Here is a 23,757-nt window from a genome sequence, read left to right as displayed (position 1 = left end):
AACTCCTCTCCTTAAATATACTCAGGATTTACAGACAGGAGAACATCTGTTTTCAATATCTTTCAAACACAAAGAAAGAGAGCTGGACACGTGGTCTATAGAAGACTTGGCTCCCAACTCCCAACTGCACCAAGAGAACCTTATAGTTCACATACATTGAAGTCAAAAAGGCCTCCCAATGATGTGTTCCAGATGTGGGGACATACCTATACGGGCCTCTCATAAGTCAGGCTTTGTTCATCTCTCCTTTACGTAGACCTACATAGACCCAGCCGAGCCTAGCAACCCCAGCACCATGAGACCCTTAAACACCAAACGAAGGCCATGATAAATGGTGCCTTCTACAGATTTGTGTTCCCTAACAATGCACATATGAATAAAATACACATATGAAGTAATATCTTGTCTTGTATATAAAATACACCTCAGTGGTTCGAATGTAATCGGTAAAAATGGTAGGTAGATATCTGAACAACGTTAATGCTAATAACCGCTGATGCTGCAGCTTTACTTTGTTAATCATTGTTAACTTACATCAGTGTGTTGGACGGGGAGCTTCTGAAATGTCCATATCTGCGTGTCTTTTACGATGCACTTTTAGAAAACTCCGATAGCGTTTAGAGAACGTTTGCACATGCGCATTAATGTGTTTAACCACCATCTTACTTACAAGCGCAGATTCACCAAACCAGCGTGCAGTCCGTCACACATCTCACATCATTTAACTTTCATTTGTAGTAACGAGTAACGAATTTACATGCAGCGAATGTAACGGAGTAAAAGTACACAATTTCTATACAAAATGTAGTGGAGTAAAAGTGAAAGTTGCAGAAAATTTTTATACTCCAGTAAAGTAGAAATATTTCAGTACTACTTAAGTACTGTAATGAAGTATTATTACTTCGTTACTATACACCACTGGCTAATTTAAGTTCCTTCACACCAAACTAGGGCAAGCTGTATCCTAGTGGTTAAGGTACTGGACGAGTAATCAGAATGTCGCAGGTTTAAACCCCACCACTGCCAGGTTGCTGCTGTTGGGCCCTTGAGCAAGGTCCTTAAGCCTCAATACTGTACTGTAAGTTGCTTTGGATAAAGGTGTTTGCTTGGGAGGAAACCAGAGCCAAGAAGAAACCCACACAAACACAGGAGATAACACAAACTCCACACAAAAAGGGATAAAACCCAGACCCCTACCGCTAGGAGGCAGGACAGATGTCCAGATGCATTAAATTTTAAATTAAATTTGATCCCTTATTAAAATACAGGTTTGGTTTACAGTTTTGGTGTTATAGCGCATATTGTAAGTAGTACTAAAATCACTACTCTGAAAGGACAAAGGAGCAAAGTAGGACCGTCTATGCAGAACATGGACTTTGATTAGGCTCAGAAACTGGGCAGATCTGACACAAATAAACCCTTCAACAGTTTATCTAATCTTGAGACGTTTACCTCATGATAAAACTAAAACAAGTAAAAACAGAGACATTGATAAGGGAAGGCCGTAAGATTAAAGCAGGTCACTGAAAGTTATTTATTGTTCAATTTCATGACCTTTTCATGGCTACTGTACAGTATAACAAACTGTAACACTGACAAAGTAAAGGATTAACCACATTCAATGAGTTGCAGATAGGAAGCAACAATAATATGACTGAACGGCTCATGGCACAAAGTCTTGTCTAATAAGAGTGATTTGCAGCATTTATTTTAAATTCTAAGCAATGTGTGTGGCTTAATCTAAATTGGCACATCACCATTCTCTGTGTTCCATTACATAAAGCATCAATCAGCTCATATTAGCTTAATTTAGTGTAATAATGGCAGACATTTATAAGAATGGCAATGTTAAATCAAATTACAAACCTCGTTTCTGAATATGCTGGGATGTTTTGTGTAATGCAATAAAAACAAGAATTTCTTCATTGCGATTTGGTATTTATTTAGAATTTTTATTTATTTTATTATTTTTTAAATATTTTGTTTATGCATTTTCTCGCCTTTTTCTCCCTTTTAGCGTGTCCAATTGCCCGATTGCGTCATGCTTCCTCTCCACCAATGCCGATCCTAGCTCTGATTGAGGAGAACAAATCTAACCCACGCCCTCTCCGACACGTGGGCAGCAGCCGTATGCATCTTGTCACCTACACTTTGACGAGTGCAATGCGGATCAGCACTGTGTACAGAGAGACACACCCTGATCAACGCACTCTTTTCCCGTCTCTGTGCAGGTGCCATCAATCAGCCAGCAGGGTCGTAATTGCATTAGTTATGAGAGAATCCCTATCCTGCTTTTAATATCCCAGCCCTATCTGAACAACAGGCCAATCGTTGTTTATGTGGAAGCTCGGCCCAGCCGGCAGGCAGAGCTAAGACTCGATACGATATTCGAGGTCCCAGCTCTGGTGTTCCAGCATGTGTTTTTACTGCTGTACCACCTGAGCAGCCTTTGAAATGTTTATTTAATGGACAAAATGAAATTATTCCCATGATTTCATTGACCAAATCAATTCTATTTTGTGAGAATAAAAAAATGTACAATTTAATGCCTGCAACACATTAAAAAAAGTTTAAACAGTGACATGTTTACTTTGATTGAGATTACTGCAAATGCCCTGAATCTTTTCACAATATTGTGTACAGCAGGTGGTAAAAGACCTTAATTACTTGCAGTCTTGCATTGAGAGATGCATGTTTTCACTGACCAAATTAATTGCCTGCAACACATAAAAAAAGTTTAACCAGAGACATGTTTACCACTTGGATTAAGATTATTTCAAGTTCCCTGAATCTTTTCACAATATTATGCACAGTAAATGGTAAAAGACCTAAATTACTTGCAATCTTGCATTGAGAGGTTTTTTAAAACTGATTGACAATTCTTTCACAAAGTTTAAATAGACTGAGCCTGCTGTGGTTCCTTCTTTGATACCCAATATTGATTCCTCTACAAATATCTTTAAGAAAGGTTTAAGAAAATTTAATGTAAATAAGAAGTCAAATAACAAAAATGACCTCAAATACACAGTAAAAGACTTATAGTATAAAATTGTAAATAATATGTGTAAATCCGCATAGTTAACAACACTGATAAACAATTTGCAATCTACAAAAATGCCGCATGATGATGTTTGTCAGTGTGCAGATAACTCGCATAATAAACTACTTTGCCCAGTTAAGATAACGTTTCCAATATAAACATTTATTTATATCCAGGTAGATAAAAAGTGTGTATAGTGTGAATTGAAGCTACTAGATTACAAAATAAAACAGCATCGCACTTCATGTACAGGCTCATCTTATAATTCATATAACTCATGCTAATGTAAAAATTACTCATTTCAAAACAGTGATTACAGAATGTGATAACACAAACTATATAATCTATTATCTTCAGACACTATTATTGATTATGCTTTCAGCTAGCAAATCACAGGAGGTGTTTACACACAACAAGATCATACCGTGGATTCAGAAAGTATTCAGACCCCTTGACTTTTTGCACACTTTTCTGTGTTGCGGATTTGATATTGAATGGATATCTGTACCCATCAATCTACTCTTAATCACTCATAATGATGAAGTAAAAATGTTTTCAGAATTTCTTGTAAATGAATCTAAACCCAACAACTGAAATCTCTTATGTATTTTAATTTATTTAAAGTCATTATTCTTGACAGGTGAAAATCACTGAAAGAACAATAAATGATATAATAAACTATACACCTGTAAAGTACAATTGTTTGTTTTGTATTGTGTTTACACAGAATATTAGTAGATAAAATAATTCACACTTGTTAGCATCTCTTACATAACTTATCAGAGAAAGTTCATCCAAGATACACAGATACCAGATCATTAATGCAACATGTTTCAGAGATGACAACATCAAATAAAAATGATGTAATAATAATGTTTAATAGACCCTGGAGAGCTCTAAAGTTTCCTTTCAGATAGCAAATGTCTTTGCTAATTGAAGTATTGACATACCAAAAGCTCATGTTAAGCGTTTATCTGTATTATTAGTACAAACTCAAGTATTAAATTAAATAAGTTATGTATGTATGTTATGTTAAACAGATATACAAATAAAATATACACACAAAGCTAAGTATTTTTTAGTTTAAAGAATCCAACAATTAATTTCATTAATCAGCCACATAGCCGTGAAGATGCAAAAAATATGAATAGATAATGTGGCATGTTACTTATTCTAATCTAACTTTAATACTTTGCTGTTAAATTGAGGAAAACTATGCAAACCAAAATTGTGCAAACTGGGTGTACATTTTAGAAGCTATGCAAATGGGTTCCACTTTTTTAATAAATAAACTAAGCTAAAATAATATGGTAAAAAATGTTAACATTATATTGTAAAATATATTACTTTTTTTAAATATATATTAAAATAAATAATATAGTAAAATTATTAATATTATATTGAAAAATATAGTACACAATTTTATGAATATATACAAAAATAAATAATATGATAAAATGTTTAGCAGTATATTGTAAAATATATTATAAATGTCTAGTAATATAGTAAAATTATTTACAATATATTGTAAAATATATTAAAACATTTTAATAATATATATTAAAATAAATAATACAATTAATAACATTATATTGTAAAATATATTACAAATTTTTGTAACATATTAGAATAAATAATACAGTAAAATTAATAAAACAGTAAGAATAAAATTTGATTTTAGGTTAATTTGATGGTCTTTTCTATAAATAAGTCTACCATGAATAAACAGTTGTTGTTTTTTTATCTGCAGCTTATTAATTTTATGGGTTTTTTTTATTTCGTGATGTTACAGGTCTGTTTGTAGACAGATTTAATTATGTAAGGATTATCTTGAATAACCGTAAATGTTTTTGACAACATAAATATAAAAATAAACTGATTATTAGTATGATTATTACAGGGGCAGCATTAATTAAAAACACATCTGTAAAAGCTAAAATATTTTGTAATAATTTAAAAACCCAATAAACCCAAACAATTCCAAATTCCAAATAGGCATTAAAAACAAATATCAATAAATAAAGTTTTTAAAATCAAACATTATTTACACTGCATACCATCAAACTGCCTGACAATCACTTCTGACTGAGCTCCCAATGTCAACACAAATTTGCCAGATTTGAATATTCTAAAGTTTAAATCCGTCTTGGTGCACTGGTCCTTTTTGTCTGATCCATCTCTCCTCTTTTAGTAGCTCATGTTCTTGAACTTTTGTGGGACATAACTATGGAACCTTGTATTGGATATTTAAAGATGGATATTTATCTGAACTTATCTTAACTATCTATGTTTTTATGTTTGAATCTGTGGTTTTAATGTCTCAACAGTGGCAAGCTGGCAGATCTGGAGCTTAAACCAGTGACCATTCGATTACTAGTCCTGTACCTGAACCGCTGAGCTACCACTGCCCCCTTCTTAAATTTACCTTAACCGCTAAACCGATCACACTGGCCCATTTGGAACCTCCTAAAGGGGGACTGATCTACCTGATGGCAGCATGAGCTGCAGGTTATAGAACAGGCACTTGTTGGCATTACATGCCTTGAAGGAAGCATGTGCTGGCCTCATACCTAAAAGCAGTCAACTAATAGCAGTATCTCAGCTAGTTGGTGGGAACCGGTAACATCTTAATTGGGCAAAAATTTGAGTAATGACTTTAAAAATGTTAGACATAGGTAGATTGATTTTTAAAAAGTTTTACTACAGCAGGGAAAATATGCTGTCGATCGCACTGGCCCATTTGGAAGCTCCGCCAAGGGTGTCACCAAGAGTATCTACCCAATAACAGGCAGTGGTCGGCATTACATGTCTTGAAGGATGTGCTGGCCTCATACCTAGTAGTCAAGTAGTAGCAATGAAATAATGAATTGATTAATAAATAATGAAAGTCTGGTACACATTTTTAAATCTTTACTTGTGTAGTACTGGGTCATAGTGTCTATTCATATCAGTCCAGTGGATCCACAAGAAAACAGGACCTGAATAACCTTTTATTTACTTGTTTTGGAGACGTTTTCCTTCAGTACATCCAGGACCTTTGAATCTTCTAGACCTTTGAAAACAAAACAGCACAGGAAAGATAACAGTGGTATGATATTTATTAGAGTACAGTTCAAATTTTCCAAGGCTGTCTTCTAAACCACCGTGTTTTGATAAGATAAGGGTTCTTGCACCATGTTAACTTATTTAATAGTGTGTTGAATGAAATATGTGTGTGAGTTGCTGAAACGGGGCAATGCGCACCTTGCTACAGGGGTGCCAGGTAGAGCCCCGCACCTGCTAGGTTATAAGAAATAAACCCAACTGTGGAATACCTAATCAGGGTAGAACAATAGTGTGGCTAAACAGCTCCAAAACAAAACAAAACAAAAAAAAAGAAAAATAATCTAAACCCAGCAAAGGAGATGGAACAGGTTTGAGTGGTTGACACGACATTGTACGTGCTAACCCAGAAAGACAAAAAGAAAGAAGTTCACCCCACAGAAAGCCTTAGCTGCTCCCAATGAATGTTAGAAAACCCAGGTGGCCAATAGGGAGCTTTGTAAAGGTTAGCAGGTAGTTAATATCAAAAAACAATAACAAACAATTGAAAGTACATCACAATACTGCCTATTAAAGGAATCAGTCTGTGGTTTTCCAAGTGTTTGTATCTTTATACAAATGTTCAGATTTCTAGAATTGGTGTATGGATTTCTCTTTGCCTGGAAGAGAATTTAAGGTCACATTTTTAAGCTGGGAATCAGCACCCACATGTGTAACTGGGTCTCACGAACAGATCCCAGTCTGTAAATTTGGGTAGTCTGGTGTCCTCTACGTGTCCTGACTGTGAGCACTGGTGTTCCACAGGGCTGTATGTTAAGTCCATTGCTTTTCTATCTTTTAACCCACAACTGTGAGCCTCTGTAAAAATCCAAAGTAATCATCAATCCAAATCATCATCATCGGCCTACAGGGAGGTGATCCAGCACTAGCACCTTTTATGCAGCAATTGACTGTGTTATTTTCTGAAGTACTCCCAAGCCCAGTTGCATGATGGTTTCTTATGCATTGCCATTGGAGGACTTGGATGCACATTCAGAAGTGGTTTTTGCCTTGCTCTGCACTGACTGAGATTTCTTCAGTTATATCATTTGTAATCTTTATTTGATAAATGTTGTTTTTGACCATTTGATTGGCAATCCTCTCAGCACAAAGTTGTAAGACACAACCCATCTTCACTCTTCACTCTAATTTTGCCTCTGTTAAAGATATGAAGTCCAAAAATATTAAACCAGCACATCTGATGAATCTAGGGAACTTCACTACCCACTTCAAATGAAGAAAAAAACTTAGTTAATTACACATAGGCAAGTTAGAAATTCAATTCACATACTGTATACGTTCCACATGTTAATACAGCTATTAACGTTTAATATTTATGGTCTCATATTAGGGTAGTTCAAAGGTAGGTCAGAGTTTTGCACATGTAATCAGTGTGAGTTGTATGGGTCCATGGTTTACAGTGGATACCATATCTCTGGATGCCCTAATAAACTTTCCATCCTTATCTGATTAGATGAGCAACCGGACTATTTAAGCCGGGTGATCTTACGGTATTTTGTCTTTCCCACCAAAAGGACCATTGTAGTCCCTGATATAGCTAGTAGCTCCTGTCTATTGTAAACTAGTTCTGCAGTAACTGAAAAACGAGTGAAGGCATTAAAATGAGGCTCACGCTTCTAGCAGGTATTTGTGGTTCTTCTTGGTTTTGTTTTGTTTTTTAGGCTGTTGTTTGATTATATAATGTGCAATGTGTTCAATCTACTAAATACATGCAACATTCGTGTTTTCTAGGCTTGTGCTTGGTGCTTTGTCATGTTGGTGAGTCACTGATGATTTATAGCACCTAATTAAATGAATACACTTCTATAATTTCATAAAGTTCCTTATAGATGTGTCTGCAAAGTTGCTTAATGTTTTGGCATGTTTTGGTCTTTATTCTTACAGCTTCATCCAAGCAACTGGTGTGCTATTTCACCAACTGGTCCCAGTACAGACCAGGTACTGGAAAGTACATGCCCGCCAATGTGGATCCTTTCCTCTGCACTCATCTGATATATGCTTTTTCTATGATTAACCATGCCAACGAGCTTGTCACATACGAATGGAACGATGAGACTCTCTACCAGGCCTTTAATTCCTTAAAGAACAGGTATGTATAATAAACCCATTAAAATGTTTAACACCCAATTTTTAAGTATTATTATTGAGCATTCATCATGATTCTATAATCCGTACAGAAATCCCGGTCTTAAAACTCTTTTGGCTGTTGGAGGATGGAACTTCGGTTCAACCCAGTGAGTCTTCTTTCACTTGTAAGACAGATAATACTACAGTAACTCATATTTGTATACTTTGATTCACTAAAGCTCTTAAACCTCAATTTCAGGTTTTCCATCACCGTCTCCTCAGCTGCCAACCGTCAAAAGTTCATCCAGTCGTCCATCTCTTTTCTGAGGAAGTATGGATTTGACGGTCTGGATGTGGACTGGGAATACCCAGGTTCCAGAGGCAGCCCTCCTGAGGACAAACAGAGGTTTACCTTGTTGTGCAAGGTAGGTCTGAAAACATAATCTAGGAACATTTTAGATGTAATTACCTCATGTAAAATCAACAGGGGCATTTGATGGAGGGTTGTGACCGAGTACAAATCAAGCAATTCGACTGAGGGTTAAGGGGCCCAACAGTGGCACATTGTTTCATTCTTTATATCTGTCTGCCTTGTTCAGGAACTCCTGGAAGCCTATGAGGCTGAGGCAAAAGAAACTGGCCGGCCTAGACTCATGGTTACCGCTGCAGTATCTGCAGGCAAAGGCACAATTGATGCTGGATATGAAATCGCTGAGGTTGCCAAGTAAGTGGTTAAGTGCCATTCCTTATTATCTAATGAGTAGCTATGGATAATAAAGAGATTAGGGGGGCATAAGGGGGGGGGGGGGGGTGTTACTTTGGATTGCCTTTGCAATTGAGTGGTGTCTAGTTCAGGGGGGTATTTAAACTTCTTGCCCAGAGTTTCTGTGATGTGCTCAAAAGTTTGATGTGCCCACCCTGTAAGGTCCAATAACACTGTTGCACTAAAATTCTAGGTATCTCGACTTCATCAATGTGATGACCTATGACTTCCATGGAACTTGGGAAACCTTCACAGGACACAACAGCCCCTTGTACCAGGGTTCTGAGGATTCTGGAGATCTTATTTACTTCAACACCGTAAGACTTTGTGTTGTTTTTCCTCCAATGTGTAGATTATGTGTTAATCATGCTGATCAGGATACTAAAATGCTATTTCTGTCCTTATTAAGGACTATGCCATGAGGTACTGGAGGGACAACGGTACTCCTGTAGAGAAACTAAGGATGGGATTCGCCACATATGGCCGTACCTTCCGTCTCACCTCTGCAGCTAATGGAATTGGAGCCCCAGCCAGTGGACCAGCCGCTGCTGGAACTTACACTCGAGAGGCTGGCTTCTGGTCCTATTATGAGGTACTATGCAACTGATCACAAATTTTAATATAACAGTGTGCCCAAGCCGTTTGCTAATAGAATATGCTGCTCCTGTAGATCTGTGGCTTCCTGGAAGGAACAAAACTTCAGTGGATTGAGGATCAGAGAGTACCTTACGCCAGCAAGAATAATGAATGGGTTGGCTTTGACACCAGAGAGAGCTATGAGATCAAGGTACTTCAAAGAATGAGACCACAATCATAATGTAAGTCAGGTAACATTCAAATGGAGTTACTAATACATCTTGATTTAAACCTAGGTCCGTTATCTGCAAGAGAACAAGTTCGGAGGTGCTTTCGTTTGGGCTCTGGATCTTGATGACTTTGCTGGGGAGTTCTGCGGGCAGGGCAAGCATCCTCTTATGGGCCACCTACACCGACTTTTGGCGATTGGTAAGGACTCTGTTTTAACTATATAACAGATCATTTAAAATGTCTTCATAGCATGAGTGAACCTAAACCTGATGTTGCCCCCCCAGAAATTCCTCCACTGCCTCCTACCACTACACCCAAACCTGGTGCCACAACCACCCCCACAACCACCACGACTACCACACACGAGCCTGGACCTGGATTCTGCAATGGAAAGCCTGATGGCATGTATGCTCATCCTGAAGATCCGAATAAATTCTATGATTGTGCCGGGGGTAAAACATATGTAAGGAATTGCGGACACGGAACAGTGTTTGATGATAAATGCAAGTGCTGTACCTGGCCCGTACGTTCTGCTCATTAGCTTAAGACTGAACAAATCATTATCAACTCCTAACATTTCTATGTATGTGTGTTCTCTTACTGTATGAAGAGTATAGATAGAATACTATAGATTCTCTTGATAGATTTATGTTCAGTTACCATGAAATCCAAGTGCCAAATTTCAAGTACAAATTTGTGTGTCATCAGTGTATTTGTATGAACCATTTAAATTAGACTTTTAATGTAAATAAATGACAAAAATGATCTCCTAAATAGGCATTATTTTGGAATCTACTATGTGTTTTACACATACGCTGCCTACCATTAAAAAAAATAAAGAATATTGAAGCAGTATGGTTTGTTTAATTCAATTTTTTAAGTGATGCCTGCCAAGGTGATTCTTTCTTTTCATGTTTATGTTAAGACTGTTTGCAAGACCTATTATTACAAAGGCATACACAGTTCCAGAGCATGGACCTCCCAAGAATGTTTGATGAAAGTAATGGTCTTAAAAAGCACAGACGCTAATCACTAAATCAACAGCCCCACCAGTGCTGACATTTCAAGCCAATGCGGCCAATGATTAGGTTGTCTGAGGAATTTATAGATAGATAGATAGATAGATAAATAGATAGATAGATAGATAGATAGATAGATAGATAAATAGATAGATAGATAGATAGATAGATAGATAGATAGATAGATAGATAGATAGATAGATAGATAGATAGATAGATACTTTATTGATCCTGAATAAAATTAAAGGAACTAAGAACATTAAAACCACCTCCTTGTTTCTACACTCACTGTCCATTTGATCAGCTCCACTTACCATATAGAAGCACTTTGAAGTTCTACAGTTACTGACTGTAGTCCATCTGTATCTCTGCATACCTTTTTAACCTGTTTTCACCCTGTTCTTGAATGGTCAGGACCCCCACAGGCAGTGGCCTGTATAATTTCATATACATAAAAGCAATGTGCAGCAATTGAGTTGAGTTCTTGTCGTGGAGGGCCCCCCCTTCGCCATGGGCCCCAGTGCACCTAATCCCCCTCCAGCAGCACTGCTGTGTCTGATCCACTCATACCAGCACAACACACACTAACACTCCACCACCATGTCATTGTCACTGCAGTGCTGAGAATGATTGTTTCTTTTTGTTTATTTTGGATTTTAACATCATGTTTTACACTCTTTGGTTACATTCATGACAGACACACGGGAGTTACTCGTTACACAAGGTTCATCACTTCTCAAGGTTATATCGAACACAGTCATGAACAATTTAGTATCTCCAATTCACCTCACTTGCATGTCTTTGGACTGTGGGAGGAAACCGGAGCACCCGGGGGAAACCCACACAGACACGGGGAGAACATGCAAACTCCACACAGAAAGGACCCGGACCGCCCCACCTGGGGATCGAACCCAGGACCTTCTTGCAGTGAGGCGACAGTGCTACCCACTTAGCCACCGTGCCGCCCCCTGAGAATGCTCCACCACCCAAATAATACCTGCTCTGTAGTGCTCCTGTGGGGGTCTTGACCACTGAAGAACAGCATGAAAGGGGGCTAAAAAAGTTAGTAGAGAAACAAAGTGCAAAGTGCTTCTATAGTGTAAGTTGAGCTGATAAAATGGACAGTGAGTGTAGAAACAAAAAGGTGGTCACAATGTTATGTGTATACAGGTTTTATATTTGTATTAAATCCAAGAAAAATGGGAAAGCAAATCATTTTATATGATTGTTTATGAACTTTAATAGACTTTATCGATCTAAATTTTAATGCAGAAGCCCTGGTCTGGGACTTGACTATGGCTGCGTCCGGAATCGCATACTTAGAGAGTACGTACTAGATTGGAGGAAGTATGCACTACTCTGCCGGTAAAAAAGTACATACTTCCAGTACAGAAGTATGCAGTATGCACACAACACTGCTGCGCACTACATCCGCCATCTTTCCAACGCCAAGTGATGACGTGGGACGTGATGACGTAATATCACCATGGTTACAGACTCATTACAAACCCCACTCGCCAAATTTTTGGATATTTATCGTGTTTTTGTTATTAATTCGTCTTTAAAATGTTTGATTGTATTTATCTTACTTACACTTGTAAACAGAGGACCGCTATCTTTCTTATTTCTTATTACGCTTCGAACGCCTACGCAGCTCCAGTTGCATTATGGCATACATTAACGGACCGCAAGTGTGCATCGCTTGCATACTCAAACATGGCTGCCTAATAAGTAGGTCATCCGGGTACTTCTCGCGTACCTCTTTGTGTATACTATGTATTCGGACATACTAACCGCTCTCGCGTCCTCATTTCGCGTACTATTGAGTATGGAAGTATGCGATTCCGGACGCAGCCTATGACTTCATGACCTCTTCACTATGAATCGACTCCCAACGTTCTTCTCAATGACGTGACTCAAAGAATCGATTCATTTCCGAACAAGACAGCGATTCGGTCCGTTCTGTTCGGTGTGCGCAGTCGCCATTTTGTCCATTTTCATCTTAGCGGGATACGTCGTCGACCAATGTTCTCTCTTGTACAAGTTTAAAACAGTCAAATCCATAGAACTGGTAATTTCTACGCTTTATTTGTGTCTTTTACGTTAAGCTAGATTACTATATATTTGACAGTAAATTAATAAAAAGTCAGCGGAATTGCGTAGCGTTAGGTAATATTGCCAATGTGGCTAGCGAGCTAGCAGTTATTAGAAATGACCATTCGTGTCAGTAAGAGCGGTTAAATTGTACTTTTATTATTTTATTTAGATAGTTGGGTTGTAAATGTGTTCTTTTGTTAACGCTCAGCACTAATAGTGTAGTTAGTCGTGTTTTTGTAGTACGGGTTGGTAATAGTGTGTTAGCTACTTAGCTAGCAGCGGTGTGTGTGTGTTTCTAAACTAGGCCCTATTTTATTTTTCTTCAATAATACTTGTAAATGATTATTTATCACAGTTGCACTTGGAAATATTCAACAAAATTGAGAAATTAAGGATTTCTAACTTTTAAACTGTCGTTCAGAGGTAAATTTTGCCTGAACAGAAGTTTTTGTCAAGAAAATAAAGGATGTGGTATTTTAAATTAGCAGGATATTGTGTTAATAATAATAATAATAATAATGTCATGTCACAATTATTCAACCCCTACACAACAGTGCAGATCTCAAACCCACTGCTAGTGTGTATGACCTAAAGCTGGGTTACAACATGATGTAACCATTTGCCAAAATGGTGAAAACTAAGGAGCTGTCACAAGAGCTGAGAGAGGAGATCATTTCATTGCACCTTAAGGGCAATGGGTACAAAATGATTTCTAAGAACTTGAACGTTTCTAAAGACACCATTGGTAGTATTGTTCGGAAGTTCCAAACCTATGGTGCGGCAGCGAACCTGCCCGGTCGAGGGAGAAAGCCCAAAATTTCTAACAAATGCCTTAGCAATCTAATCAGGATAACGAAGAAAAATCCCTTTGTTACTGCAAAAGATTTACAACATGATTTGATGAAGGCTGGGACAAATGTCTCAGTGACAACCATCAGAAGATCACTTAATAACCAAATACTAAATGGGCGAACTCCGCGCCACACGCCGCTCTTGACCAAAAAGCACAGGACAAGTCGCCTGGAATACGCTAGAAGGAATCTAGACAGGCCTGCAGAGTTCTGGGACACAGTTCTATGGAGTGACGTATCAAAACTGGAACTCTTTGGCCAAATTGATCAGGAGTTCGACTGGGGGACGAACGGCGAGGCATGTGAAGAGATGAATACCAGCCCCACGGTCAAGCATGAAAGTAAGTCAGTGACGATGTGGGGGTGTTTTTCTTCCACAGGAACTGGCAATCTTGACCGTGTGATTGGCATCATGGATTCACACAAATACCAAGCCATTTTGAGGAAAAATGTTCTGCCTTCTGTTGAGAAATTAAACCTTGGTGATGATTGGACTTTCTTGCATGACAATGATCCCAAGCACAATTCCAAGTCAACCAAAGCTTGGTTAAGGAATCAGTCCTGGAATATTTTGGAACGCCCATCTCAGTGTCCAGATTTAAATCCTGTAGATAGTCTTTGGTGGGATTTAAAGAAAGCAGTCGCAGCACGAAAGCCATCAAACCTCAATGAGCTGGAAGCTTTTGCACGAGAGGAATGGGCGAGAATTCCACAAGAGAGGTGTCGGGAGCTTGTTAGCACTTACCGAAATCGCTTATTAGAGGTTACTGAGGTAAAATGATGTTCCACCAAGCACTGAGGCTGGGGGTTGAATAATAGTGTACGTGGACATTTGCCTAGAGAACAGGTTGTTTTCCATTATGTTCTCAATTGCTTGTATTGCTCTGGTTACTGAGACTTTTACCTAGAATATGCAGCACAGTCACCCAGCGATTCTAGTAAAAGTAAATCTTACAGTTTTGTGGTTAATCTGTTTATTCCGTTGTCACTGTACTTGCAAGGTAGCTAAAACATAATTTTGAATAGTGGTTACATCCCAGTGCTCATTATTTCAATTTTTACTTCATCTTTTTCAGTTTTGTACTGAATAAATGTTTTTCAGGTCTGCTGTGCATTAAATTAAAAAGAGAGCATGTAACAGTAGAACCACATATGATTCCTATGTGGCAAAGTGACTTTTATAACAATGTCATTTTAAAACATAGTGATGAATGTCTGGCCTAACTTATCATCTATCCATCATATCGGTGTACTCTCAATCTGAGGTCAAAAATAACTAAACATGTTTAAATTAGTACTCTGATAGTACTCTAAAGCAATTCATAGATATGGCTGCATTCTTTATTTGTTGAGCTTCTGTTAATCTAAATTTTCATGTCTAACTGTCAGAGTAACTTTTTGTCATGTTTTGTCCTTATAGCTCTTGAGATTGCTTTACTCACACATATCTAACCCTTATTCATGACTCACTTATTTACCCGCAGTGAAATATGTGGGGAGTGTTAATGTTTTCTTTCTAAAGCTATACAGGAATTTGTTCTTCGGCCCTGGTGATAACCGGATTTGGATATAGGGTGGTCCTTGAAGATTGCAATTTTACAACCCCACATCCTTTTTTGTGTTTTTACCTTTTTGTCTTTCAAAATCTAAAATCGACCAAATTTTAATGCTCAGAATTTTGCACTCCCACCTGGTGTGTGAAGACAGAAGATTTTTTTTATTATTCCTATCCCCCCCCGGATCTTCAACACCTAGCCAGAGGATTTTTTTTTTTTTGTCTTTGACCCCACCCTTATCTCCAATTTTTCTCCAAATTTCTCATTATTAAAAAAAAAAGAAAGAAAAAAAGGACTTAACCACAAACAACCACTTGTTACAAAGCAGTCTTAAGGGAGAACAAGGCTCTCAGTGAAGAATACCTGGCCTCTTTGGCCACTCTCTCATCCCTTTACAATTCTTACTCATCGGTCAAGTGTTCCTTCAGGACGTTTAAAGCTTGGAGCCAGCCCTGAAGAAGTGTACCCGGAGCCACCTGACACACTCCAGGTGATTAGAAACCTGTCCCAATGCCTCCTCTTTATTAAAAAAAAAATAAGCCAACTGGATAACACTTGTTTTTCTGGATAGGGAGACTCCAACGGGCACTGAAGCAGTACTGAAGAGTTCCTGATCTGTAAGGTTAATCCCTAGCTGTGAGGAGTATGACCAATCAAGGAGATGACTGCTATTTCTTCTACTACTCTACATGCACCAAGGTAGGATAGATTGCTTTGTTTTTCGTTACGTTCCGAATTCTCGTCTCCTGAGTGGATCGTGTCAGACGGTGCTTTTTGATTTTGTTTTTAAAGGGTGATAGTTGCCCCTTCAGACATTGCGAGGCTGCCATGGGTAGTGAAACTGTCTGCAGCCTTTGGCAGGAGAATCGCTGTTTTCGCAACGTATGCAAGTTTCGCCACATGGACATAAAGGTAAGGTGGACACCATCAAAATTATACTAGCTAAATTGCTCAAATCTGAAATCCTTAATAATGACATTATCGTTTTTATGCAGAAAAACCGCAAAGAAATTGCTTGCTACTGGGAAAACCAACCAAGCGGCTGCCAGAAAACACACTGTGCTTTTTATCACGAGAAGGCACGTTTCATCGATGGACTATTTGTTCCCGCAAATAAAGGTAGAAACCATTTTTAGTAGATAAACTGAATCTAAACCTTCTGGTATTGCTATATAGTCTGATATATATCACTCTGTATCACAGGGCCAGTTGTGTGGAAGGAAAAAGAGGAAGAGATTCCAAAGGAGGACCTAATTCCATCTGTTCCAGCCCCAGTTTCCACCGCCACCAACCCACAGCTGAGAGGAGTCATAAAGGCTGAAAATCAAGAAAGTGTCCCCAGTCCTACACACCCACCGGTGGTAATAAACCCCGTCGATGACGAAGATGATGAAGATGGTAAGTAGCAATTCCTGGGTGTGTATTGTATTGCCAGACAGGCTTTGCCTACAAGTCTTAAGAACTTATTGCTGTTTGCAGATCAGTTCTCTGAAGAGGGAGATGATGCTTCTGGTGTCTCTCCTAGGAAGGTTCTAAATAAAGGTAACAAAGGTAAATTAATCTGTCTGTCTTCTCAGAGTGGTTTTCATATACGCACACTATAACATTTGTTCAAAACGTATTTGTTTTGTCTTAACCCAGATGATTCACTTAACTTTGGTGTCAAAACCTTGGAAGAAATTAGATTGGCAAAGGCACTGAAGGGCAGTCTTAATAGAGCTGGTAAAAAAGCCTCCTTATTTATTTAGCAGGTTCTTTTTTTCTGATTTTGTATCAAATGTAGTGCATACGTACTGATCTCTTGGATTATATATTTTACCTTCAGAGCCTCCGTTTTTGCAAGGATCTGATGGCTTCACGTCAATCAAGCAGCGCCGCATTGGAACTGAGATGGAAAACATTCGGTCTGTTTTACAGCCAGCTGTTGACATGACCAAGATTGGTATGTCACTTGGATAACTAACAGCCTGCTAGTTTTCTGTAATGAATTCTTAATGTTTGATGGGTTTTAATTGAGTTCATATCATTGCAGATCCTTCTGTCTTTGAGGAACCTGGAAAAAGAAAAGTTACAGAAAGGCTTGGAATAAAATTTAACAGAGAAAGTAAGTAAATCTTTACATACACACACCTGAAGCTTCTATTTATACTTTATTAATTTATGGTGAGTGAGCATAATTAGCAGTTCAGTGGCTCAAGCTATATGTGTTCTGATGTGTTTAGACAATCTCATGGAAGATGGTCCTAAGCTGAGAGGGGCCCTTGCTAAGCGTCTTGGCGGTTTTGTTGATTCGCCTGAGGAGCAAACCGACCTGCCTCCTCAGAAACGTTAGTCATGCTTTTTTTTTTAAATGGCGACTACGGTATAAACGTGTACGCACATAACATGATCTGAACTAACCGACGTAGAAAAGCAGTGTCTACTTCTTTAATGGCACAGTGGACGCAAGGCAGTGCCACCTGGCTGGGTAATAGCTGACGTAGGCTAGCATAATAGATTGCTGTGCTGATCTATATGGCTGTGCAGTCGCAGTATCAGCAGTTTATCAGTTTGTACGTGTCAATATAAAGCATCTTTGTTACTGGGACTGTGGTTTAAATGTGAAGTGCTTATAACTAGGGCCCTACAAAATTTGCTTAATTTTACAGCCCTCGTTCTTTAACGTCCACCAGAGTCGTGTTTTTAGCTGCTTTACACTTCGACATTTTGACTAACTGATTGCAGTAGGATTGCTAGGACCGTCTCATACTGCAAATTACCCAGTAAACGTGAGGCACTTCAACACTGTGAGAATCAAAAACATTAAATCGCCAAACGCAAACCTTAAAGTTTGAATTTCAGTGCATATTACATGGGAAAAGACTAATTTCATGGTCTGTGATGCAAGTTTCACAGCCATGAATTAGGTAGGGTCTTATTACCAATCCATGCTGCTTATTTTAATTCATTGGAAAGTCAATCGGATGATTTTCATGACTTCTTGTATTGTTCTTCCAGTGCATCTGTATGATAAACCCTTTATTATATACTCTTCTAGTTCTGAGACCGGTGCATGAAAGACTCGGAATAAACTCGGACCTCGCTGCCCCCAAGTCGCCCAACACCGAGCCTTCCGGCGAGATTCGGATCAAAACTCTCGAGGAGATTCGACAGGAAAAGGCCGCCAAGTCTCAGATTCAACATCAAGGTGCCAGAGTTGTCACAGAGGTGTCCGAAAATCCGTCGAGCCCCCCGAAAAGAGGGAACAAGCCCGCGGTGGGATCTCGAATAAAGACCTTCTCTGAAATCCTGCACGAGAAAAAGAAACTCCAGGAGGAAAAGGTGTCTCAGGAAGACGGTTCTAGTCCTAAAGGAATCGAAAGCCCCGCAAACGCTGGAGTGGAAAAAGTGGCTGCCCAAGAGGGAGAGGTTAGAGTGAAGACGCTTGAGGAAATTCGCAGGGAAAAGGCTGCAAGAATGCAAGCACAGGATCAAGAGTCCCAGAATTCCACCAGTGATCAGGGTGCAGAAAAGGGAATTCTTTGCATTGGCAAAAATTCAGGTAAGTTTAATAGATTTGTTTTCTTTGATAAAGCATTTGTGATCAAATTGTGTATCCGCTGCCACTTGTGGAATTGGAATTGACTAGATTAAGAGGTACAAGGAGGAAAGGGGACAGATGGAAGATGTTAATTACATTTTTTTTAACAGCTACCAATAGCAGTTCTCAGAAGCAGCCACAAGATTCAGGGACGAGAGCGGATTGTGTTGAAGTGGTAAGATCAATCATTATAATTAGGATTTTTATGTCTATGCTCTCAATCCAGTTTTTAATCCAGTTTTCTGGCTGTAATTTTAGTCTGTTGTAGCTAACGGTAAAAGCGACCTCTCCAGCCAAGCTGTGACCGTAAAGAGCTTCGAGGAGATCATGCGAGAGAAAAGACTCCGTAAGCAACAGGATGAGCAGGCTGCATCTGCCGTCATACCAGAACAAGCTGCCCAGAAACCAAGCCCAGCCGTTTCAGTAGAGAAGCCGACGACTATCGGAGCGCGAATAACCCCACCGGCAGCATCCGGATCGGACGCAGAGTCTTCGAACCAAGCCAGAGCGCCTGCACGACTGCGTCTTGGTGTTAAACGTAGAGCACTTTCTCCTGAATCGCAAAGCACGGCAGCCAAGGATGATGTCACAAGTCCAAAGACATCTGTGGAATCAGAAGTGGTAGAAGCTACTACAGAAATCCATACAGAGAAACCACTGGCGGAGAACACGCCAGCAGCTTCCAAGACGTCTCCAAGCAAAGCAGCAGAAAAAGGTGAAGTCGAGGTCTAGTGACAATGCATTAACTATTGAGCTCCAAGTCGTACGTTGTGTCAAATTTGGGCGGCACGGTGGCTAAGTGGGTAGCACTGTCGCCTCACAGCAAGAAGGTCCTGGGTTTGATCCCCAGGTGGGGCGGTCCGGGTCCTTTCTGTGTGGAGTTTGCATGTTCTCCACGTGTCTGCGTGTGTTTTTTTTTCGGGTGCTCCGGTTTCCTCCCACGGTCCAAAGACATGCAAGTGAGGTGAATTGGAGACACTACGTTGTCCATGACTGTTTGATATAACCTTGTGAACTGATGCACCTTGTGTAATGAGTAACCAAGTGTGTAAAACATGACGTTAAAACCCTAATAAACAAACAAACATCGTATCAAATTCTGTCATTATGTTTGATTTCCAGTGAGGCCCAAGCTGAACGTTAAGCCATCAGTGATGAAACCGGCAGCTCAGGTGATACCCGGCCAGAAAAGGAAAGCTTCGGGAAGCTCCGCCGTCGCCGCCGTGAAACCTCTCAATGCCAACCCCGAATCTGAACCACTTCCAAAGCGCATAACAACCTGCAGCTCAGAAGCTGAAGCCAGTACCCAACAGGTGGCGAATCCTGCCGAGCAGAGCGTCAGCCTTACCAGCAAAACTACTACCTCAGGGAATGAGCCTCCTTCTGTCCAACACAGGTATAACCAACACCTAGCACTACTTCCAACCAATCAGAAAATGAGAGTACAGTCACATATATGAGAGTTTTTTTTTTTTTTTTTTATATATATATATATATATATATATATATATATATATAAATTTAGCGCATCCAATTAAACCCCATCAATCCTCTCACTAATGCCGGTCCCCGCTCCTGATCGGGGCTGACGAGGCCGTTCCACGCCTTCTCCGACACGCGCACAGCCAAACGACCGTCTTATCACCCACACTTGACGAGTGCAGCGCGGCAGAGCACCGCGCACGGAGGATCACACACTCCGCCGCACCCCCTCCCGTCTCCATGCAGCCGCCACCGACCAGCCAGCAGAGGGCGCAACCGCCCCAGTCCTGAGAGAGCGTCCACTCCGGTCTCAAATCCCGCCCCCCCCCCACCTGAACAACATGCCAGTCGTCGTTCATACAGCCGCCCAGCCTCGACCGGTGAAGGCAGAGCCGGATTCGAAACGACGCTCCTTCGAGATCCAGCTCCGGTTTCAGCGCGTGTCTTTTTACCGCTGCGCCACCTGAGCGGCCCATATGAGAGGTTTTAATACTGAATCAGCAGTACAGCGGTTCAGAACACATCAAAGTGTCTATTATTGTGTTATAACAGGATTCACACATGTTTGCACATCAGTAAATAGGAGCTTAGATAAATGTGTAGAAGCATATTTCAGCAATCAAAATTACAAACCAAATGCCACACAGTAATCTAGGTTTGGGATCTAGGTTTGATCATTAGGTTTGTGAGGGGTCGCAAAGTTTTCTCCGACATTCCAAACACAAGACGGAAGTTAATTGGTTATTCTAGATGGGTGCTAGCCTTGGATGTGGATGTCTGTTGTTGTAGGATGCACTGTGACCCTGACCTGACTCGTATTCTAATCATCTGTGTTTCATAGACAATCAGGCATCCTGTGTAGCTTCATATAGTACGCTTTAAATTCATCAACCACTTGGTCGCAGTAGGTCCGGTTCCACAGAAAAAAAACTGGCCATCCGTCACAGGGTCACAACCCTAGTACATTTACATCTTCGGCATTTAGCAGGTGCTTTTATCCAAAGCGGCTTACAGTACTGTGACAGTATACAGTCTAAGCAATTGAGGGTTTAGGGCCTTGATGGTGGGCCAAACAGGCGCTTAAACCAGTGAGCTTTTGATTACTAGTCCTGTACTTTAACCTCTAGGCTACAACTGCCTTTAGTCTGTATGTAGATGCCCCGGTGGCTCAGTGGGTAGCACTGTCGCCTCATAGCAAGAAGGTCCTGGGTTTAATCCCCAGGTGGGGAAGTCCGGGTCCTTTCTGTGTGGTGTTTGCATGTTCTCCCTGTGTCTGCATGGGTTTCCTCCCAAGTGAGGTGAAATGGAGATACTAAATTGTCCATGACTCTATTTGACGTTAAAACTGATGAATCTTGTGTAATGAGTAACTACCGTTTCTGTCATGAATGTAACCAAAGTGTAAAAAATGAGTTAAAATCCTAATAAAACAAACATACAAATATGTAGATGCCCAACAGGCTGATAGCACCACTAGGGATTCAAGCCTTTGATCCCAATAGTAGTGGTCTAGCATAATCTACAGCTGTGCCACTAAAATGTTTTTACAAGAGAAGAAATGAGTCTTGATCATTTCAAAACAAAGAACCTAGAAATTTGTTACAATTTTCTCTGTGATAAACTTCCAGTAGCAGCTTTAGCTTCAATCTCTCCTTGCCCCTATTGCTCATCTTTATTTCTTTCTTCCTTTTTTAACAGCCCTGTCGTTAGAACCCCCTCTCAGAGCCGGTTGCGTCGAGCTAGCCATAACCCGGCAGGAATTTCATCCACAAAGGACGACTTTGAAGACCTGCTGGATGAATTCACCGATGACAAACTGGACGGCGAGATCGAGCTGGATCCGGGGAAAGGCGAGGACGACCTTCTGTTGGAGCTCTCCGAGATGATCGGCTAGAGCGAGGCTCAGAGCTCAGTTACCGAACCACATTAGGCTCTGGGTGTCCCAACCTTAAGCCACTGCGTTCTGGAACTGGGAATGGACTGTAACCAAAATTTTAAAACACCTGACTTTACTTTATTTGGATCAGGATTATTTAGCTTTGCATTTTAAACCTGAAAATCAATGGATTTTAATTTGTTTTCTCCCGACTGTTCTGTTCATGATTCATATGTTACGTTTCTGCATATTGTAAACGTTTTTCGACGGCTGTTGGCGAGATCTCACTTGTTTTTAAATTGTAAATCCAGTTTGATGGATAATACAAGAGTACTGGCCCCGAATCATGACGTTAATGCAGGAAGTGTTCATTTGTATACTGTGTATGCTTTGGCGAGCTTTTTGTTGAAAGACATGAGCAATACCTTAATTATTTCTCACTGTTATGTACATTTTCTTATTAAACAAAGCGGTAACCATTGTCGGTTGCAGAAGTATCCACTACTTGGGTCAGTACTTGGTTGAATCACCTTTGGCTGCAATTACAGTAGCAGGTTTTGCTGTTTTAGCCACACACATTACTAACAGATGTGTATATATTTACGTATTATTTTTGTTATTTCCCAAAATGGACAGTTCAACAGAATTGCTTCGAGAGCATGTTTGATAATCAAGTCACCATATAACAGAAACTGTAGGCTTTACCCGCCTCAGATTACGTCAGCATTATCATTTCACTATTAGAAAAAGACAAAACGAGTACAAATGATATCCAAGGGAAGGTTGCCAGGTGGAAACCGCCAACCTATAGAAATGTAAAGGATATAAAGGGTGTATTTGAAATATTTATGGATCTTAGTATAGAAGCATTATACCAGCTTGAGTAACTTGGTGGTGATGGTGTAATGGAGTGTAAATACCTTTCTGCGTCCGGGCCTGGCGTCTTACCATAACCGTCCACCGTTATTTTTACTTTCTAACACAAAATCCTGAGTTGGAATGTCCACATTTGGTTGTTGATCCTGGAAAGCCCTCTGATGTGGCTGAATTTAACCACCGAGGTGAAATGCCAAAATTCTCCCCTGGTGATGTAACAGACTGCTTTCCGGTTATCAGGAGTATTCGATTACAGTAGTTGCTGCTAAAGGTGGCACAACCAGTTAGGCTTGTTTTTTTTCCTGCAATAAATGGTGATTTAAAACTGTTTTGTTTCCTTGTGTGTTCTTTTTAAATGACTATTTGATGAAACCGTTTAGTGTGACAAAAATGCAAAAAATAAAGGAGATTAGGAGGGGGGCAATAAGGGGGCATACTTGACCTGACCTTTAGTAAGTGGCCTCATCCAGCCACAGGCTTTGGCGAGTTATGCCTAGTTCACACTACACGATCTTTGCCCTGATTTTCGCTCGGCGATTGATTTTCCGGGTCGGGAGCAACTCGGCGTTTGCTCGGCGATCAAAACTCGGCTCTCGGTCGCTAAGTGTGAACTATCCAACAATTCGACCCGAGCGCTCGGC

The 23,757-nt window shown here is 39.9% G+C and overlaps 2 protein-coding genes across 3 annotated transcripts; both read left to right on the top strand.

The window, feature by feature from the left end:
* The first annotated feature begins 7,743 nt into the window (after positions 1-7,743).
* Positions 7,744-10,320, top strand: chia.2 (chitinase, acidic.2). Its single transcript, XM_062987191.1, has 11 exons — positions 7,744-7,765; positions 7,874-7,900; positions 8,027-8,231; positions 8,320-8,376; positions 8,469-8,634; positions 8,809-8,933; positions 9,166-9,289; positions 9,382-9,564; positions 9,643-9,759; positions 9,845-9,977; positions 10,064-10,320. The coding sequence occupies exons 1-11, from the start codon at positions 7,744-7,746 to the stop codon at positions 10,318-10,320; spliced, it is 1,416 nt and encodes a 471-aa protein (XP_062843261.1).
* A 4,808-nt stretch (positions 10,321-15,128) lies between these two features.
* Positions 15,129-23,444, top strand: zc3h11a (zinc finger CCCH-type containing 11A). Of its 2 annotated transcripts, none has more exons than XM_062987011.1 (15): positions 15,129-15,792; positions 15,874-16,001; positions 16,095-16,214; positions 16,298-16,421; positions 16,506-16,700; positions 16,782-16,844; positions 16,944-17,024; positions 17,128-17,244; positions 17,335-17,406; positions 17,525-17,629; positions 18,340-18,843; positions 18,993-19,057; positions 19,141-19,597; positions 20,005-20,278; positions 22,063-23,444. In XM_062987011.1, the coding sequence occupies exons 2-15, from the start codon at positions 15,948-15,950 to the stop codon at positions 22,256-22,258; spliced, it is 2,427 nt and encodes an 808-aa protein (XP_062843081.1). In that variant the 5' UTR covers positions 15,129-15,792; positions 15,874-15,947; the 3' UTR covers positions 22,259-23,444. The 2 variants fall into 2 exon arrangements, with proteins under 2 accessions (XP_062843081.1, XP_062843080.1); XM_062987010.1 differs by having other exon boundaries at positions 16,782-16,853.
* Positions 23,445-23,757: the final 313 nt, after the last annotated feature.

This window comes from Trichomycterus rosablanca, chromosome 24 (genome assembly GCF_030014385.1).
Source record: "Trichomycterus rosablanca isolate fTriRos1 chromosome 24, fTriRos1.hap1, whole genome shotgun sequence".
NCBI lineage: Eukaryota > Metazoa > Chordata > Actinopteri > Siluriformes > Trichomycteridae > Trichomycterus > Trichomycterus rosablanca.
Note: the sequence above shows the minus strand (reverse complement) of the source record. Positions and strands in the feature narration are given on the sequence as shown.